We start from the raw sequence: 21,368 nt of genomic DNA on the forward strand, positions 1-21,368 counted from the left end.
CTGTGGAGAGGTCTCCCTGTTACAGGGGTTCCTGTGGAAGGGTCTTCCTATTACTGGGGTCTGCGTGGAAGGGTTTCCCTATTACAGAGGTCCGTGTGGAGGGGTCTCCCTATTACAGAGGTCCCCGTGGGGGGTAATCTCCCTATTACCAGGGTCCCTGTGAGGTGTTCACCCTATTACAGGAGTCCCGTGGGGGGTGGGTCTCGCTATTACAGGAGTCCCTGTGGAGCGGTCTCCCTATTACAGGGGTCCCTGTGGAGAGGTCTCCCTGTTACAGGGGTTCCTGTGGAAGGGTCTTCCTATTACTGTGGTCTGCGTGGAGGGGTTTCACTATTACAGAGGTCCGTGTGGAGGGGTCTCCCTATTACAGAGGTCCCCGTGGGGGGTAATCTCCCTATTACCAGGGTCCCTGTGGGGTGTTCACCCTATTACAGGAGTCCTGTGGGGGGTTTCACCCTATTACGGGGGTCCCTGGGGAGGGACCCTATGACAGGAGCTTCTGTACATGGTCTCCGTATTCCCGGGGTCCCTCTGGGGGGGGGGCGGGGGGTGGGGGGGGAGGCGGGGGGTGGGGGGGGGGGGGGCGGGGGGTGGGGGGGGGGGCGGGGTGGGGGGGGGGGGGATCGTCTTCCTATTACCGGGGTCCGGTGGGGGGTGTCTTCCTATTTCAGGGGTCCCTTGGGTGGGGGTCTTCTCATTGCAGGGGTCCAATGGGGGGTCTTCCTATTGCAGGGGTCCCATGGGGGGTCTTCCTATTGCAGGGGTCCTATGGGGGGGGCCCTATTACAAGGCTCCCATGGGGGGTGGGTCTTCCTATTACAGGGGTCCTGTGGTGGGGGGGGGAGGGGGGGGATGGTTGGGTGATTTTCCTGTTACAGGGTCCCATGGGGAGGATTTTCGTCTTACAGGGGTCCCTGGGGAGGGTCCCCCTATGACAGGAGTTTCTGCGCAGGTTCTCCCTATTACAGGGGCCCCTGTGGGGGGGTCTCCCTATGACATGGGTCATGGGTGTGGGGTGTGGTCTGGTAGAGGAGCTGTGGGTTGGCAGTGCATTCCTGGGTAGAGGTGGGTTGGCCTCGGATGGGCTCAGATGGTCTTTACCATCAGTAGGTTAGCACTGCTGCCTCACAGCGCGAGGGACAGGGTTCGATTCCGACATCGGGCGACTGTCGTGTGGAGTTCGCACGTTCTACCCCGTATGCCTGGGCTTCCTCCAGGTGCTCCAGTTTCCCTCCAAAGTCCCCAGATGTGTGGATTAGGTGGATTGTCTCTTCTAAATTGCCCCTTAGTGTCGAAAGGTTAGGTGGGTTACAGTGATAGGGCAGGAGATTGGGCCTAGGTAGGGTGTTCTTTTGGAGGGTTGGTGCAGACTTCTCTGAACCGAATTGGCCACCTTCTGCACTGTAGGAATTCTATGATTCTACCAGCAGGGCCCTTGTATGGTCCGCGTCAGGGCATCGCTGGTAAAGACCACAAGTGATCCGTGCCCACGTGATTCCCAGCTGCGAGGACCGGGGAGTCATGGGAGGCCAGAGCATAGCGCGCTGGGCCCGCTAAATAGATGCAAATAGGTAATTAATACCAATTTGTATTTATTTACATTCCCTCACCAGCACGTATTGGGGACCTCGTTCATAGTGTTCGGGCATAGTGTTCGGATCAGCACCCGGCGCAGATCCTGATTTTTGAAAACACCCGATTCTCCATCCCATCGGGGAACACATTCCGATCGTCGGAGAATCCTGCCCATTATTTGGAGGCAGTTCAGGGATGGTTCACTCAGATGATCCCCGGTATGGAGGGATTGTCTTATGAGCAAAGGTTAAACATGTTAAAAGAATGAGAGGTGATCTCATTGATGTATATAGGATTCTTGAGGGGTTTGGCAGGGTAAATGCTGAAAGGATGTTTCCCCTCCTGGGAGAGTTTAGGACCAGAGGACATGGTCTCAGAATAAAAGGGTAGCAATTTAAGACTGGGATGAGGAAAAAATTATTCTCTTGAGGGTTGTGTGTCTTTGGAACTCCTTGCCACATAGAGCTGTGGGGCAGAGTCCTTGTGTATATTTAAGGCTGAGATAGATAGATTCTTGATCAGTAAAGGAATCAAGGGTTAGGGGAAAGGGCGGGGAGGTGGACATAAGGAAGGTCAGATCAGCCATGATCCTATTGAAGGTGGAGCAGGCTCGAGGGGCTGAGCAGCCTGCTCCTGTTCATATTTCTTTTGGTCTTCTGGACCTCCCCTTAACAAAACATGCTGACTGTTCTTGATTAATCCATGCTTCTCCAAATGCAGATTAATTCTGTGTCTCAATTGTTTCCAATAGTTACCCTACCACTGAGGTTAGACTGACTGGCCTGTAGTTTCCTGGTTTAACCTTTCTGCACTTCTTGAGTAGTGGTACCACACTGGCTATCCTCCAATCCTCTGGCACCTCTCCTGTGGCCAGAGAGGAATTGAAAATTATTTCCAGTGCCCCTGCTATTTCCTCCCTTGCCTCACTCAAAAGCCTGGGATAAATTTAATCTGGTCCTGGAGATTCATCTATTTTTAAGCTTGCAAGACCACTCGGAACCTCCTCTTTGTCTATGTTAACCTCTAATTTTATCACAGTCTTTGTCCCTGATTTGTATACCTACATCGAATAGGTGGATTGGCCTCTGTTTTCTCTGGATGCACTTTTTGGCCAGCTGAGCTTTTAATTTCTCCTCCTCTGTTCCATTGCCACTGCGTCCAGTCCAGTTTGCAAAGGCCATGGCTGGCAGCGACTGACTCCCAGCATCTGTGCCGATCTCCATTATTTTATCTCGTTTTCAGGTGTTCATGTAGCGGAGGTACGGATGTCCAGCAGGTTGTGACCCAGTGGCCAAAAATCTTTGGGTATACAGCTGCCATCCATCTGAGTCAGTGAGATGTCATAGACTTAGTGATGAGTGCGCACCAATGGAAGTAACATCCTGCATAACCTCTGAGATAGTAACCGTGTCCTGCCAAGAGAATTTTATATTCTTTCGTGGGTTGTGGATGTTGCTGGCCAGGCCAGCATTTTTATTGCCCATCCGTAACTGCTCTTGAGAAAGTGGTGGTCTGCTACTGCCTTGAACCACTGTTGGTCCAGCGACAGTGAAGGAGCAACAATATATTCCAAGTCAGGATGATGTGTGGAGAGGAACTTGCAGGTGATGGTGTTCTCATGCATCTGCTGCTCTTGTCCTTCTCAGTGGTAGAGGTTGTGTGGAAGGTGCAGTCAAGGAGTGTTGGTGAGTTCCTCCAGTGAATCCTGTAGATGGTACACACTGCTGCCACTGTGTACCGGTGGTGGAGGGAGCGGATGTTGAAGTTGGTGGGTAAGGTGCCAATCAAGCAGGCTGCTTTGTCCTGGGTAGTGTTGAGTTTCTTGAATGTTGTTGCTTTGTTTGACTGAAGGTGCTAGGACTTTCCTCCAATATGCAGATTGTAAAATTGATACATTTGGCACAACCGATTGAAAGAGTGTAAATTTGCATGGCCTTAATTTAATTCCTGGATTAAATAAGATTTGAAATGTCTGGGTGCTATGACATCTCCACATTTCAGAATTCCTAGATTAGCACTTGTTTACAAATTTTAAGGGAAACCTTTAATGCAGTGATTGGGTGTGTGTTCTTCTAGTGGCATTGTGAATACCGAGAGCTATCAACAACCTTAATTCTTTTATTTTCCCCCCGTAACAAAAAAGAAAAGAGAAGGAACAGAACAAAACATAAACATATCAATCCAGCGTAATACAGAACTTGTACAGTGGGTTCCTCTCGCACATATTGACTTTCCCATATGTTTATGTTTTTCCTTTTTCAAGTGTCCCTAGGAAAACCCCCTTCCCCGCCCACCCATATACCCCCCCCCCCCTCCCCGAAAGAGAGACCCCCCCCCCCACCCTCCCTCCCTGGATTGCTGCTGCTGCTGACCGACCTCCATCTAGTGCTCCACGAGATAGTCTAGGAACGGTTGCCACCGCCTGAAGAACCCCTGCGCAGACCCTCTCAAGGCAAACTTTATCCTCTCCAGCTTGATGAACCCTGCCATGTCATTTATCCAGACTTCCACACTGCGGGGGGCTTCATGTCTTTCCATAATAGCAAGATCCTCCGCCGGGCTACCAGGGACGCAAAGGCCAGGATACATGCCTCTTTCGCCTCCTGCACTCCCGGCTCGTCCGCCACCCCAAATAGTGCCAGCCCCCAACTTGGCTTGACCTGGACTTTCACCACCTTAGACATAGTCCTTGCGACACCCCTCCAGAACCCATCCAGTGCCAGGCACGACCAGAACATATGGGCGTGATTCGCCGGGCTTCCTGAGCACCTCCCACATCTGTCCTCCACCCCAAAGAACCTACTCAGCCTCGAACAACCTTAATTCATGATGTCACTATATCGGGAAGGGTGGAAGGATGTTAAAGAATTTTGTTTATTATCTGCAAACAGTTGTTTGAAAGCAGTGGACATGAGGGATTGTGGGGGTATCATTGATTGTTTTGTGTACACACAAATGTAGTAGGGAAGTAGATTTTTTTTAAATGTGCGACAGTATGATCTATTGAATTGCAGTGTGTGAGCTGATGCAAACATATGTTGCCTCGTCTTTACACCAAGTCTGCAATATAACTGATTTTCTTTTGTATCATCTAGATAAAAACCCTGCAGTCAACATTTATGAATTCTTCATCAGTTTCCACCCCCTTGGGCTCACGTAATTGGTCAAGGTTCAAAGCAGCTCATTCAATTCATAAAAGAAATAAAGGTAACTGCTTGAGTTTGGGTATGCTATAAATTATTCAAATTTTGTAATAACAGTGCATTAAAAACAAACCAGACTAAATATTTTATTGAAAATATAGCCAAGTAGGTTATGTGTGACCTGTGACGACCTCACCTGGAATTTTATACAGCTCACTGTATTCCTTGTTGCTGTTCTCCTATGGTTTCCCTTCATTTGGTGGAACTACGGACTGTTATTTGGAGGTGGAGCCTCCAAAGAAGTGATATGAGTTCTATTTTAATAAAGCCTTTGGTGTATGTGGATATGGAACAGTTGTACCTCCCAGCAGTGTTGTATTATGAAATGTTGAGCTGAGACTTTTTCTTTTATTTTTCTCCAATGTTGAAATATTGTTTTAACTCAATGCAATGAATTGAATTCACAAGCATTCCAAAATTTCTGTGAAAAAAGCCTGCATTTATTTTAACTCCACATGTGTCAGCTGATTGTTCACTGTAGCAACACTTTTAGTTTGGCTGCAGTATTTTTCAACTCTTGCACTGAAACTGTAGTGCTGACCATTACTTTATACAGAACTGAGATCAAATGTCCAATCAAGGTTTAAGACTTGCATTGGAAGATAAAGTAAACTTCGCCATGAAGCATCAGCATATGTAATGTTAATTTGCAAATTTGTCTCTTTCTTTCCAGTTGTCATTACGCCTTTCAAATCTGATTGCAGCATGCCAGATGAAGATACTCTCGAAACATCATACCTTTTAAGAAAAGAAAGTTGTAATGATCAAAGCCTGAAGAAGTTGGCTTCAATGGCAAATTTATCTCCAACTCCAACTAGCAGCAGAATAAGAAGTTTGCGAGGTTCCTTTGCGGTAGGTATATTGGCATGAAATTATATCTTGTTACATAATTTTGCAACAAGTTAAAACCTGGCATAAACATTTCATTTAATCGTATTTTTCAACTTGCTAGCGTTGCAATGAAACTGATTATTTTGTCCACTCAAGTGAGCTATAAATCACTTGTGCAGTCATAATATGACCTAACTATTTTAATTTTATATTCCAACATTTTAAGAAGAACAGACTTTAATGTTTATGACAGGCAAAGAATGTTCTGGAGCAGTAAAATGGTATAAAGTATCCAAGATGAGTGCATCCTTCTTAACTGCATAACAGTGGAGAAAAACACAAGTTAATTAAACAAAATGTTCTCTTTTGGATCTGACCTGTTTATCATTATTGACGATATAATTGATCTATTTTTCAGATATTTACATAATAAGTGATTGTTGGAACAGGATTCAGACATGCCAGATGTTTTTTGGAATAGGGAAAAGAGAGTAACAGATTGAATAAGTTGATCATGTTGACCAAAATAATGTTATCTATAGATCATTCTATGGTCAGCATGGGTAGCACAGTTGTTAGCACAGTTGCTTCACAACTGCAGGGTCCCAGGTTCGATCCCCGGCTTGGGTCACTGTCTGTGCAGAATCTGCACATTCTCCCCATGTATGCGTGGGTTTCCTCTGGGTGCCCCGGTGTCCTTCCACAGTCCAAAGATGTGCAGGTTAGGTGGATTGGTCATGCTGAATTGCCCTTAGTGTCTGTAAAGGTTAGATGGGGGTACTGGGTTTCGGGGATGGGCTGGAGCTGTGAGCTTGGGTAGGGTGATGTTTCCAGGGGCCGGTGCAGACTCGATAGGCCGAGTGGCCTCCTCCTGCACTGTAAATTCTATGAATTTTACTCGCACCACAATAGTTCAATGCTTGAAGTAGAAATCAATTTTTTTACAAAATGATGCTGCATAAAAATATTGTTGAGTATATATTTCCAAAATTCCATACAGTAATTATGTATTCATTTCATTTTTTCATTTAGACTCATGTACATGGAGTAGGAAAATTACATCCGTTAACTTCAGATATTATTTTACATTTCGAAGTTACTGCAGTTTAATATGATCCAGAGCAGGGGTCGGAATATTCGGCAATTGCGATATCGGACATGTGCCACAGTGGGTTGATATGGTGTTGGAGAAGGGAATAGTGCAGAGGTGGGGGTGGAGATTGGATGTGGGGCTATTGGGGTACCGAGGGTTTTGTGATAAGATTGGAAAATGATTGAGGAATATGTGCCGTTTAATTGTACTGGTGAAGTCTCTCGGGCGGTGGTATGGGAATCTTTGAAGGCAGTGGTGAAGGGGGAGATGATGTCATTTAAGGCAAAGGATGTTGGAAGTGGATAAGAGGTATGCAGAGGAATCAGATCCAACACTGTTGGAAAAGAGGAAGGAGTTGCAGGCGAGTTTTGAACAGCTGTGTACAAGGAAGGTGGTGCGCCAATTGAGGCGGGCGAGGGGAGCGGTCTGCGAGTATGGAGAGAATGCTGGTAAGTCAACTTGGAGGGAGGCAGCGGCAAGGGAAATTGTTCAGGTGCAGGATAGGGCAGGGTGGTGGCTCCAGGTCAGATTAATAGGGTGTTTAAGGAGTTTTACGAGAGATTGTGTAGGTCGGAGGATCGGGAGATGCAGGAATTCCTAGATGGTTTGGAATATCCAAGGTTGGAGAGGGGGATAGGGCCATATTGGAGCGGGGACAGGAGATAAAAGATGCGATTCGGAGGATGCAGTTGGGGAAGGTAGCAGGGCTAGATGGGTTTCCGGTGGAGTATTGCAAGAAATTTAAAGATCAGTTGGTGCCGCTGATGGTGGGATGTTTGAGGAGGTGATGGGGAAGGTGGTTTTGCCACAGACTTTGGTGTAGGCATAGATCTCGCTGTTGCTCAAGAAGGATAAGGATCCAACAGAATGTGGGTCATATAGGCCCATAGCACAGTGGGCTAAACAGCTAGCTTGTAATACAGAACAAGGCCAGCAGTGCGGGTTCAATTCCTGTACTGGCCTCCCCGAACAGGCGCCGGATTGTAGCGACTAGGGGCTTTTCACAGTAACTTCCTTGAAGCCTACTTGTGACAATAAGCTATTATTATTATCACTTTGGATGTGGACGCAAAGGTGTTGGCGAAGGTATTGGCGGGTAGGTTGGAGGACTGCCTCCCGAAGCTGATAGGGAAAGAACAGACGGGGTTTGATCAGACAGGGTTTGTGAAGGGGAGGCAGCTCTTTTTGAACATTCGGAGGGTATTGAACGTGGTTATGGCGCTGGCGGAGGAAAGGGAGACTGAGATGGTTGTGGCATTGAACGCCGAGAAGGCGTTTGACCGAGTAGAGTGTGGGTATTTGAAGGCGGTTCTGCAGCGATTTGGGATTGGGCCATGATTTGTAGATTCGGTAAGGCTGCTGTACAGGGAGCCGAGAGTGAGTGTCCGCACGAATAACATGAATTTGGGATATTTTGCCCTGCATCGTGGGACCAGGCAGGGATGCCCTATGTCACCCCTGTTGTTCGCGATTGAGCCATTGGCCACGGCGTGGAGGAGTTCGGAGGTGTGGAAAGAAATAGTCCGGAGGGGGGACAGGGGGGGGCTACCATTCCGTAGGGAGGGAACTCACTTTAGATATCTGGAGGGGGCAGGGGCACCGGATTGGGTGCGCTCTGTAGGTATAACTTTCCTAGTCTGGTGGGGAGGGTGAAAGCGGATCTGGCAAGGTGGGATGGTCTTCCTCTGTCGCTGGCAGGTCGGGTACAGACAATTAAAATGAATGTGTTGCCGCGATTCCTGTTTATTTTTCAGTGTCTGCCAATCTTCCTGCCAATGGCATTTTTCAAGGAGGCCTAAAAGATGATTACCTCGTTTATATTGGGGGGGAGGAAGGTGGCTAGGATTAGGAACGTGCTGTTGCAGAGGGGACGGCAGTCAGGGGGGTTGGGTCTTCCTAATTTACTATATTATTACTGGGCGGCGAATGCAGAGAAGGTGAGGAGCTGGATTAGAGAGGGGGGGACTCCCAATGGGTTAGAATGGAGGAGAGTCTGTGTCGGGGGTCGGGGCTGAGGGCGTTGGCAACAGTGCCACTCCCGATGGCCCTGAGGAAATACTCAGGGAGTCCGGTAGTAGTAGCGACGTTGAAAATCTGGAGGCAGTTGCCCCAGTACTTTAGGCTGGGGGCGAGGTCAAGGGAAATGCCGATTCGGGAGAATCACAGATTTGAGCCAGGGAAGTGGGATAGGAGTTTTCGGAGATGGGAGGAGAAGGGAGTCAGACCATTAAAGGATTTTGGGGGGGGGGGGGGGCCGGTTTGTGGAATTGAAGGAGCTTGGGGTGAAATATGCGTTGGGGCAGTGGGAGATGTTTAGGTATATGCAGGTCTGAGATTTCGTTAAGAAGGAGATACAGAGCTTTCCGGTGGCACCGGCCTGCACACTACTGGAGGAGGTGCTGACAGCAGGGGGAATAGAGAACGGGGTGGTGTCGGTGATTTATGGGCCGATTCTGGGAGAAGAGAAGGAACCGCTGGAGGGGATTAAGGCAAAGTGGAAGAAGAGTTGGGACTGTGTATGCTGTTCGTGGCTATGTATGGGTGGATGGTGCACACCTGAATCCTTTTCTTCGATGTTTGTATTTAAAATGTTGGGGGTTGGCGGGAGGGAGGAATTGTTGGTCAGGGAATTGACATTGTATTTGTTACCGTTGATTGTTGGTGGGTGTAAATTTGGATGAAAATGTGAAAAGGGAGAATAAAAACATTTTTTAAAATAAATAAATATGGTCCTGAGCATTTTTGATGATTCACATTAAATTATTTAATATTTTCTTTCAGTTCTATTAATACTTGTAAAGTTCCAAATTGAGTGTGTTTAGAGTTTCAGAGCATTAGGACATTTAATTAATTATACATGTGAAACAAATACGTAAACAGTTTATTTATTATTATTATACTAATTATTTCTTATTTTAATTATCTTTTAGAAAAAATTGTCGTCAATCCTGCAGCCAGTGTTCCTTACAGATGAAGAGAAAGTGTACAATGAATGTGGTCAGAATGGTCCCATTTCCTTTAAAGAATGTATACCATTAGCCAAACTCAAGAAGTGTGTGAAAATTGGAGAAGGAGTTTTTGGGGAAGTATTTCAGACGACAAATGATGATGGACAATATGTGGTCTTTAAGGTAATTCGCCAAGAGATAATATTGTAGAGAATTTGAACTTGCATTTTGCAACACAAGAAAGGCCATATGGCCTGTTATACTTGTACTGGTTCATTTAGTTCTATTCTCATGCCCTTTCGTAAAATCCTTTTACATTTCCCTTTTCCAAATATTTTTAAAATATAATATTTTTTATCCATTTATGGGATGTGGGAGTTGTTGGTTTAACCAGCATTTATTGCCCATCCCTAGTTGCCCGTCAGAAGATGGTGGTGAGCTGCCTTCTTAACAGCTGCAGTCCATGAGGTGTAGGTACACCCACTGTGCTGTTAGGGAGGGGGTTCCAGGAATTTGCCCCAGAGACAGTGAAGGAACGGCGATATATTTCCAAGTCAGGGTGGTGAGTGACTTGGAGGGGAACCTCCAGATGCTGGGGTTCCCAGGTATCTGCTGCTCTTGTCCTTCTAGATGGTAGTGGTCATGGGTTTGGAAGATGCTGTCTAAAGAACCTTGGTGAGTTACTGCAGTGCATCTTGTAGATGGTACACACGGCTGCCACTGTTGGTCAGTTGTGGAGGGTTTGTTTGAATGTTTGTGGAAAGAGGAGCAATATAGCAGGCTGCTTTGTCCTGGATGGTGTTGAGCTTCTTGCATGTTGTTGGAGCTGCACTCATCCAGGCAAGTGGAGAGTATTCCATTACACTCCTGACTTGTGCCTTGTAGATGGGGAACAGGCTTTGGGGGGTAGGGAGGTGAGTTACTCATCGTAGGCTTCCTGGCCTTTGACCTGCCTGGTAACCACAGTATTAATATGGTTTGTTCAGTTCAGTTTCTGATCAATGGTAACCCCCAGGATGTTGATTGTGGGGGATTCAGCAATGGTAGTGCCATTGAATGTCAAGGGGCAATGGGTAGATCCTCTCTTGTCAGAGATGGTCATTGCCTGGCACTTGTGGCATGAATGTAGCTTGTCAGCCCAAGGCTGGATATTGTCCAGTTCTTGCTGCATTTAGACATGGACTGCTTCATTATCTGAGGAGTCGCGAATGGTGCTGAACATTGTGATGCCATCCACAAACATCCCCACTTCTGACTTTATGATGGAAGGGAGATTATTGATGAAGTAGCTGAAGATGGTTGGGCCTCGGACACTATCCAGAGGAACAACTGCAGTAATGCCCTGGAGCTGAGATAATTAACCTCCAACCACCACAACCACCTTCCTTTGTGCCAGGTATGACTCCAACCAGCGGAGATTCCCATTGATTCCATTTTGGCTAAGGCACATTGATGCCATACTCCGTCAAATGCTGCCTTGATGTCGAGGACAGTTGCTCTCATCTCGCCTCTGGCATTCAGCTCTTTTGTCCATGTTTGAACCAAGGCTGAGGTCAGGAGCTGAGTGACCCTGGCGGAACCGAAACTGAACATAGACGGATAGGGCGGTAATTGGCTGTGTTGCATTTGTCCTGTTTCTTGTGTACAGGACACACCTGGACAATTTTCCACATTTCCAGGTAGGTACCAGTGTTGTAGTTGTACTGGGACAGCTTGGCTCGGGGTGCGGCAAGTTCTAGAGAATAATTCTTCAGTACTTTTGCCAGAATATTGTCAGGGTCAGAAAGTGGCCGTATACCTATCTGTTAAGGTCAAAAATGGCATTACTAACAACTTTTCATTTAAAAAAAAAAAAAAAAAAAAATTTAGAGCACCTAATTTATTTTTTCCGATTTAAGGGGCAATTGATCGTGGCCAATCCACCTACCCTGCACATCTTTGGTTTGTGGGGGTGAAACCGATGCAAACGCGGGGTGAATGTGCAAACTCCACACGGACAGTGACCCAGAGCCGGGATCGAACTTGGGACCTCGGCGCTGTGAGGCAGCAGTGCTAACCACTGCACCACCGTGCTGTCCCGCTGACAACTTTTCATGCTGACCGACATCTCTACTTGTTTAACCTGCCCGCAGTTTATATAACAATAACCTACCCAAAGAAAAGCACAGCACTGCCTGAATCAAAAGCGGGAGCACTGAAAATACAAAGAACCAAGAGAACAAAGAAAATACAGCACAGGAACAGGCCCTTCGGTCCTCCAAGGCTATAAAGACCTGGCTAAGGAATTAGAGGGGACCTGTGGTGCAGCAACAATTTTGAGAATGGCTGAGGGGGAAAGAATCCCCATCGTTGGGCAAGACTCAGATGGAGCAGTTGATAGCTTTGTCAAGGAGGAATTTCGCCAGCGAAGGAAGGAGATGCACGATGACTGGCTGAAGGCGATTGAGGGGCAGTGGCACCTCTGCAGGGGTCGTTGGATCGCGTGGAGAATGGCTAACTGTGCAAGAGGCAACAAAATGTGAGGTGGAGAATGTGTTGCCCGCCAGAGCGATCGGATTGTGTCCTTGGAGGCGGAGGTGGGAATCCTGGGGGATCTATGCAAGTCGCTGCGGATGAAGGTGGAGGAGCTGGAGAACAGGTCCAGGCGGCAGAACTTGCAAATTGTGGGTCTGCCAAAGGGTGTGGAAGGAACGAGCGCCACAAAGTACGTGTCGAGGATGCTGGCCGAGCTGGTGGAGCAGAAGGTATTGGACAAGGTGGATCGGACCCTCAGGTCCTTGAGACAGAAGCTGAGAGCGGGGGAGCCACCGCGGGTGGTGATTGTGCAGTTGCACAAGTTTGTGGAGAAGGAGAAGATTCTGAAGTGGGCCAGGGCGAAGCGAGACAGCGAATAGGAGGGGAATCGTGTCTGGATCTATCAGAAAATTGTTGCGGAGCTGGCGAAGAGACACGCGGTATTCAACAGGGCCAAGGCTGTGTTGTATCGATGGAAGATTCGTTTTGGGGTGCTGTACCCGGCGAGACTTTGGGTCACATTCAAAGGCTGGGAGTACTCCTTTGTGACTCCAGTACATCTTGGCTGGGGGATTTGTACAACTTCTCCGATTGGAGAAGATTAAGTTCAAGTTGAGGGGGTCAGCCGAGGGCTTCAGGTTGCGGTGGGAGTTGTTTATAACGCTACTTAAGGAATTGTTTGTCACGGGTGGGGAGGGGGTTAAAAAAGAGGGGAAATTGTACAAACCGTGGACTGTGATTGTATGGAGTGTGTATTTTGTATTTTGCTGCTGTTACATGTGTTAAGAATTATTAATGAACAGTGTAATCAACAGGAGGGCCCGAAATGATCATCTGGGACTTCACCAGTCACCACTTTTTTCCCAAGGCAGTTTCATTTCTGTCAGCTAACCTGATGATTTGAGGAGCCTCAATCTTCTTTAAAAGCTTAATGTACACTTTCTCATATCTTCTGTAAGTTATTGTTATCCTCTGCCCATTCTTTTTTTTAAAATTTTTCCCCCTAAATTGTAGTGTACCCAATTCACTTTATTCCAATTAAGGGGCAATTTAGCGTGTTCAATCCACCTACCTTGCACATCTTTGGATTGTGGGGGCGAAACCCACGCAAACACGGGGAGAATGTGCAAACTCCACACAGACAGTGACCCAGAGCCAGGATCGAACCTGGGACCTCGTCGCCGTGAGGCAGCAGGGCTAACCCACTGCGCCACCGTGCTGCCCTCCTCTACCCATTGTTAACTAATTTAGGAATCTCCTTCTGAATTCACTCCTCCTATCTTATATAATGCTGCCAAGCATTTTATCTGCTACAAATAATTTCTCACTTTATCTTTTGCTACGTATTCCCTTTGACTCTAGTCTTTAATATAATGCAAGATTTAAAAGTTCAATATTCTCTTTCTTCTAGGATCCCAATCAGTTTTAACATACTACTGAATACTACATTGAGAATGAATTTAAGGGGTTGTTTCCTGACTGTGTTCCTGAGGAGGAACTTTGCTGATTGGGAGCTCGTGTTGAAGATTTGGCACTTGCACCTGGATTTCTGAAATGCTTTCCAGGCAGATGAAGTTTCTTTTTGCATGGATGAAGTTTAAAATAATCTGTTTACTGTCGCACACTATTTGTTGCAATAAGTAGAAGGCACTGATTGCCTCTCAAATTCTGTGGGCTTTTTTCCTGCCTAGTTTGGTCACCTTTGGGTACTGACGGCCTCCTGTAATTACTGTATCATAATACCTTGTAGCCTCTCTTAGTAGCCTTACCTAGCTGTTTGCTTGAACCTGTGCTCAATGTCAATCATTAATTATTATTTGCTTCAGTTAGGTCTCCTGCAACTATTCAATCCATTTTCTTGATGCCTTTTGTAACCAATTGCATTCCTCCATCTATTTTTACATGTTTGTACATCCTGCATGGTATCTATGGAATGCTCATCTACTGTCAGATCATTTTATTTGAAAGCAGTCTCATCATTTGAATTAGAAGGTTAAGGCTTCAATCCACATTCAAGCTGTATTTAAGCACACCACCTGAGCTGTTTCTTCAGTGGAATACTGAAAGAGTGCTGCATTGTAGAAGCTGCCTTCCGTTGGTTGAGACATTAAACTGATCATTTAAACTTTTCTGATGACTTGGGTTGATGTTTGAGATATCATAATTTTATTCGAACAAGAGAGTTCTTGCAAAGCCCCAGCCAACCAGTGTGATAAAAAAATTTAGACCCGGATGTAGCAGTAGTAATGACGGCGAAACTATTAATATTTGCCATCATTACTCTTCTAAAGTCTGGCAGCAACTTTGGGGGTCTGCACATGCATTGTTAAACTCTGAAAACCACTAACTGCTGTAAGTGGTTCAGTGATTCTCTGTGTTGAAGTTCCCACAAAATGCAATCATGTGTGCTAATTGTATAATTGCTGCTGCTCAAACTGATACTGAAAAACAAATTTTATATTTGTACAATGTCAAATGCCTCATTTTTGATAATTCCATGTCTTTTAAAAAAAAAAAAAAGTTTTTAAGGGGGATACTTTGGCTGCTTGCACTACTTGATAAAGCTAAATGCTTGGAGATGCTCTTGACTTGGCACCAGCTTCAAACTAATGTTAGGAATGGGGAAGCCCATGCTATAGAGATTGCTAGATCTTTGGTGGCAGCTTTTGTTTGAACACCGTGCCAAGCATTGTTGATCCCCCCCCTTGACAGCAAAATCTGGGACATGGATTAACTGCTTATTCATTTGATTGACATTTGAGAGACAATACCTTGTGTGAAGTGGCTGTTTTAGTTGCTTATACAATTAGAACTGCATTTGAAGACTATGTGCAAGCACATGGAAACATGTAATGCCAATAATGCCCATATTCCCACTGTTGGAGGGAAGAAATGCTCAGACTGCGTGGTGTTGGCAAAACTTTGTTTATTTGAAAAAATGGCTGTGTGCACACAGGAGAAACAGGAGCTGCTGCTGTTCCCAGCTCACACGAACCTGTTCTGAAACTTACAAGGATATTCATGCATATATTTCAAGTTTGTTCACAATTACAGATAAGCATTGATGTCATCGATTAATTTCATACAATACAATCTGATCAGTAGAGATGTCTTGAGGATTTAATGGGTTTGTGTTCCCTGCTCTGGGTAGAACAATGGATCCCTTGCAGACCAGCTGGGGCCATAGTCTCGTGATGTGAGTTCCCCATTATTATCATAATGTCCTGTAAGATGATTACATTATCCTGAGTGCAGGGTTAAGGTTTCTGGCTGGTTCGACAATTTAACCCTTTACCTACCGGTTTCCCACTCCCCATGTGCTGCGTTTAACCTTTGACCGCTTTTATTAATATAGATATTATTTTTCCGCTAACATTTCTAATTGCAAAGTTATATTCCATTATGCTTTGTTTAATGTATTTCTAGCAAAGCATTTGTTTGTCTGGAACACCTTCACCAGCTTAATCTTTTAAGCTATATTGTTATTTCCATTTTAACACTGGCTAGAATTCTTTGGCCGTTGGGATTCTTTGTCCCGCCAGCAGCGCACACCCGCCTGAGGATTTAAAGGCAGCGTGAGTGGCTTCAATGGGAAATCACATTGACAAGCAAAGGGAGTAGAGAATCCACCGCCAGCGAAGGCATGCAGCTGTGAAACATCCGGCTGGGGACCAGCGAATCCATCCTACTATCTTCTGATCAGCTGCAATTATTACCACATTCTCCAACATGCTACCTAAAGTTACTTTCAATGTACCCCAATTACAATCAACAACTTTAGAGGAATAATTCTTCCCTCCCCCATGACTCAATACCGTCTTCTTTAATTAGCACTCATTGAGGAAATCCCAGTCACTGGGTCCAGGCCTCGGGCAGTTGGTACAAAAAATCAATAATTTTCCTCTTGTCTTTGTCTGTAATCCAAGCACAAATCTTTTGGGATGCAGTAGGATTAGTAGAGGCCAAGGTTTAAGAACCAGCACTTGGTTAATAGTCAAGAGGAAGCAGAAACACGTAATTTTATGTCAAAAACGAGTACTGCAATAATCTGGCCAACTTTTACCTGAGGAGATAGTTGTATTAAGTAGAAGAATTGGGTGGCCAGTGGTTAGCACTGCTGCCTCACATCGCCAGGGACCTGGGTTTGAATCCGACCTTGGGTGACTGGGAGGAGTTAGCACATTCTCCCAGTGTCTGCATGGGTTTCATCCAGATGCTTGGGTTTCCTCCCACAGTCTAAAGGTGTGTAAATTAGGTGGATTGGCCATGATCTATGCCTGGGGTTCTGGGGATAGGTGCAGACTCGATGGGCTGAATGGCCCCCTTCTGCACTATAGGGATTCTATGGATTCTGAAATGGCATTTGAGTGACGGGTTGTTTTGAATTCTGCATTTTTAATTGAGTGATCAACCCTTAATAAGTGTACATGTCTGTCGCTTCTCATATGCTGTCATCTATCACATGCTAAAGTAGCAACAGATCCGAGAAAGATTCTACAGCAGATTCACTTGTTATCCAAGAGCTGCAAGTTGTGTTTTCTTGCACTTGTATCCCAAATAATTCAACTGTGATTGACTTGCAGATAATCCCTATAGAAGGAGAGAAACCTGTGAATGACGAACCACAGAAAAAATTTGAAGAGATCCTTCCTGAAATAATAATTTCAAAGTATGTATTTATATTTTCAAATTGGTCTTTAAAAACATTCAAGCTTGTTTTAAAAAAAATGATGAAAAGCATTACTGGATGATTAAATGCTTTTCAGTACCCTTAAATATAGTGCAGGAGAGATGCAGAGTAAAGTTCCCACTACACTAGTATTGTTTAATAAAAGTCACTTGAGTAATTATACTATTTTAGCCACATACACTAGTTTTAGTAATAAAAAACCTTGCCCCCAATACAGGTAAAGGTACCTACCTCAAGTGCGTTTTTACTCAAACTCCTTTCACCAAAGAAATTCTGATTAAACATCTTCGTGCAGCTTCTACGTTTTTTTTCGAGCAGTGCTTTTACTTCATCAGCATGTTTGCTGAGAATATTGACCTGCATGTTAAGGTGATCCAGACCCGCCCTCCTGCTCACCATCTGGATTGTGAATTTGTTATTAAATTTATTTGTTAATAAATGTTATTAAATTGCTAGTTGAACAATCCTCCGTGTGCCAATAGCTGCACTAACAAACAATTTAAGATAATCAATTGAGCTCGAAACATGACTTATTTACGCTTGTTAGAAGTGATATCCATGGACTTCTGGTGGCCCGTAGAGAAAAGGTGGAACGAGCAGAGAGGGATAGGTTGGTTGAGGATATACTCCGGGTGGATAGGAGATATTCGGAAGCCCGATGCGGGGTTACTGAAGGAGCGGCAGAGGTTACAGGTGAGTTTGAGCTGTTATCTACAGGAAAGGTGGTGGAACAACTGAGGAAGGCAAGGGGAGAGGTATACGAGTATGGGGAAAAGACAAGCACCTGCTCGCCCCCCACTGTGCTTCTGTGAGTTAGCTACCCTAGCAGCTCCCGCCCATGGCACAGACATCCTATCTCCCCATTGTTCCCCGGCTTGGACATACCACACTGGGCTGAATCGCTGGATTTTAATGCTGACCAACAGCACGGCTCGATTCCCGTACCAGCCTCCCCGAACAGGCGCCGGAATGTGGCGACTAGCTGCTTTTCACAGTAACTTCATTGAAGCCTACTCGTGACAATAATCGATTTTCATTTCATTTCATATTCAAAGCAACACAGTTCCCAGTAAACAAATAGTAGAAGAAATCCCACCAGCTAGCTCCCATTAGAACAAGTTAACTTTAGAAACAGAAAAAATAACCCCTTGTTACATAGAGCACTGTATATTCAGAACAGCATAAAAGTGATTTTCAGCAACTCGCCACCACAGTGCCCTCCCCCAAGGCTCAGTGTCTTTAGTCCCCAGCTAGTCTTTTGTCCTTGATAAAATTCATTACTTCGTCTGGTGATTCAAAGTAAAGTTCCTGGTCCTCAAACGTGACCCAAAGACGCACTGGATACAGCAACCTGAACTTCACCCCCTTCTTTTTGCCCTATTAAATCCGGCTCGCCTTTTGGCCAGATCCGCACCCAGGTCCTGGAAGATGCGCAACTCAGTTTTCCCACTTGCTGCTCCATGCCTGCTTGGCCCACCGCAAAATCTGCTCCTTGTCCAGGAACCAGTGCATTCGTACCACCATCACCCTCGGCAGTTCATTCGCTCACGGCTTCCTTGCAAGCGCTCTATCCACTTTCAGGGGTTGAGTAAACTCCCCATCCCCCCATCATCGTTTCCAGCACACTTGCCACATATGCCCTCACGTCCGAACCGTCACTGCCCTCAGGGAGGTCGACGATCCTCAGATTGTGTCTCCTGGGCCTGTTCTCCAAGTCCTCTAGCTTCTCCTCTAATCTTTTCTGGTGGTCCTTCATCAGCCCCACCTCGGCCTCCAGCACAGTTATATATTCCTCGTGCTCGGACACCTTTTTCTCCACCTTCTGAATCGCCCTTAGTGGGTTTCTAGACCACGCTCCACCTGATCAATCGATGTCTTAATCGGGTCCAGCATGTCTTTCTTTAGCTTGGTGAGGCACTCTTCAGAGAACTTCACCAGCTGTACCGTCGACCACTGTGCCACCTCCCCAGGGTCCTGCGTCTCCACCATGCTTTCCTGCGCTGCCGGCTCTACCCGCGTCTTCCTTGCTTGACTATGTCTCCTTACACGGCCACTTCTAGTCCAGCTCTCCATACACTGGTGGGGGATTGCTCCTCACTGTCTCACTCTGATTTATCCAGTGAAATTCCGGGAAAAACGGGAGAAAAGGGCCAGAAATTCCGTCACAAGCGGGAGCTACCAAATGTGCGACCTACTCTTCCATGGCTGCCACCAGAGGTCCATGGATATCACTTCTAACAAGCGTAAATAAGTCATGTTTCGAGCTCAATTGATTATCTTAAATTGTTTGCTAGTGCAGCTATTGGCACACGGGGGATTGTTCAACTAGCAATTTAATAACATTTATTAACAAATTTAATAACAAATTCACACTCCAGATGGTGAGCAGGAGGGCGGGTCTGGATCACCTTAACATGCAGGTCAATATTCTCAGCAAACATGCTGATGAAGTAAAATTTGATATGGGAGGTTGGTTTTTTGGTGCTGTTACTAGTGGGGGGTGGGGGGGCTGCTCTGCTGACAGGGGAGGAACTGTTGGAACAAAGAACAAAGAAATGTACAGCACAGGAACAGGCCCTTCGGCCCTCCAAGCCCGTGCCGACCATGCTGCCCGACTAAACTACAATCTTCTACACTTCCTGGGTCCGTATCCTTCTATTCCCATCCTATTCATATATTTGTCAAGATGCCCATTAAATGTCCCTATCGTCCCTGCTTCCACTACCTCCTCCGGTAGCGAGTTCCAGGCACCCACTACCCTCTGCGTAAAAAACTTGCCTCGTACATCTACTCTAAACCTTGCCCCTCTCACCTTAAACCTATGCCCCCTAGTAATTGACCCCTCTACCCTGGGGAATAGCCTCTGACTATCCACTCTGTCTATGCCCCTCATAATTTTGTATACCTCTATCAGGTCTCCCCTCAACCTCCTTCGTTCCAGTGAGAACAAACCGAGTTTATTCAACCGCTCCTCATAGCTAATGCCCTCCATACCAGGCAACATTCTGGTAAATCTCTTCTGCACCCTCTCTAAAGCCTCCACATCCTTCTGGTAGTGTGGCGACCAGAATTGAACACTATACTCCAAGTGTAGCCTAACTAAGGTTCTATACAGCTGCAACATGACTTGCCAATTCTTATACTCAATGCCCCGGCCAATGAAGGCAAGCATGCCGTATGCCTTCTTGACTACCTTCTCCACCTGTGTTGCCCCTTTCAATGACCTGTGGACCTGTACTCCTAGATCTCTTTGACTTTCAATACTCTTGAGGGTTCTACCATTCACTGTATATTCCCTACCTGCATTAGACCTTCCAAAATGCATTACCTCACATTTGTCCGGATTAAACTCCATCTGCCATCTCTCCGCCCAAGTCTCCAGACAATCTAAATCCTGCTGTATCCTCCGACAGTCCTCATCGCTATCCGCAATTCCACCAACCTTTGTGTCGTCTGCAAACTTACTAATCAGACCAGTTACATTTTCCTCCAAATCATTTATATATACTACAAAGAGCAAAGGTCCCCGCACTGATCCCTGTGGAACACCACTGGTCACAGCCCTCCAATGAGAAAAGCATCCCTCCATTGCTACTCTCTGCCTTCTATGGCCTAGGGGACAAGTGGGAGGTCGAGGACGGCGGATGCCCGAGAGCGGGCTCGAGGAGGCGAGCTGGAAGGTTTTCCTAAGAAGGGTAATGGCTAGTTGGCGGGGGGCTGATTACTTGGAACGTCAGAGGGTTAAACGGGCCGGTTAAGAGGGCTCGCATATTTGCGCAACTGAGGGGATTGAAGGCGGACGTGGCAGTGATACAAGAGACACACCTAAACATTGTAGATCCAACCAGATTGAGGAAGGGGTGGGTTGGACAGGTATTCCATTCAGGGCTGGACTCTTAAGACCAGGGGGGTTGCGATCCTGATTAACAAACGGGTGGCATTTGAGGCAGGGAGAATCGTGTCTGATACGGGAGGCAGGTACATAAAGGTGAGTGGGAAGCTTGAGGGGATGCGGGTGGTACTTGTGAACGTAAATGCTCCAAACTGTGATGATGTGGAATTTGAGGCGGGTGTTAGGTAAGATCCCAGACCTAGAGTCGCATAATTTGATCATGGGGAGCGATTTCAACACAGTCAATGATCCAGGATTGGACTGTTCAAAATCTAGCACAGGGATGGTACCAGTCGCGGCGAAGGAACTAAAGGGGTTTATGGAGCAGATGGGGGGGGTAGCCCCATGGAGGTTTGGACGGCCAAGAGCGAAGGAATTTTCTTTTTTCTCCCATGTTCACAAGGTATACTCTCAGATCCTGAGCAGGGCTCTACTGCCGGGGGTGGTGGATATCGAGTACTCTGCAATCACGGTGTAGGATCATGTCCCACATTGGGTGGATCTACGGGTCAGTATGCAAAGAAGGCAGCGCCCGTTATGGAGGTTGGATGTGGGACTATTAGCGGATGAGGCGGTCTGTGGGCAGGTGCACAAGTCCATCCAGAATTATCTGGAAATTAAT

General features: G+C 46.3%; 1 protein-coding gene across 1 annotated transcript in view; it reads left to right on the forward strand.

Moving 5' to 3' along the window:
• The window catches only part of haspin (histone H3 associated protein kinase), a 101,880-nt gene that overhangs the window by 30,611 nt on the left and 49,901 nt on the right, over positions 1 to 21,368 (forward strand). Inside the window, exons 5-8 of the mRNA XM_072496446.1 lie at positions 4,671 to 4,782; positions 5,452 to 5,630; positions 9,633 to 9,833; positions 16,748 to 16,833. Coding sequence (XP_072352547.1) covers positions 4,671 to 4,782; positions 5,452 to 5,630; positions 9,633 to 9,833; positions 16,748 to 16,833 — 578 coding nt within the window. The remainder of the gene's footprint in view (positions 1 to 4,670; positions 4,783 to 5,451; positions 5,631 to 9,632; positions 9,834 to 16,747; positions 16,834 to 21,368) is intronic.

The sequence above is a fragment of the Scyliorhinus torazame genome, chromosome 3 (assembly GCF_047496885.1).
Source record: "Scyliorhinus torazame isolate Kashiwa2021f chromosome 3, sScyTor2.1, whole genome shotgun sequence".
NCBI classification, from domain to species: Eukaryota; Metazoa; Chordata; class Chondrichthyes; order Carcharhiniformes; family Scyliorhinidae; genus Scyliorhinus; species Scyliorhinus torazame.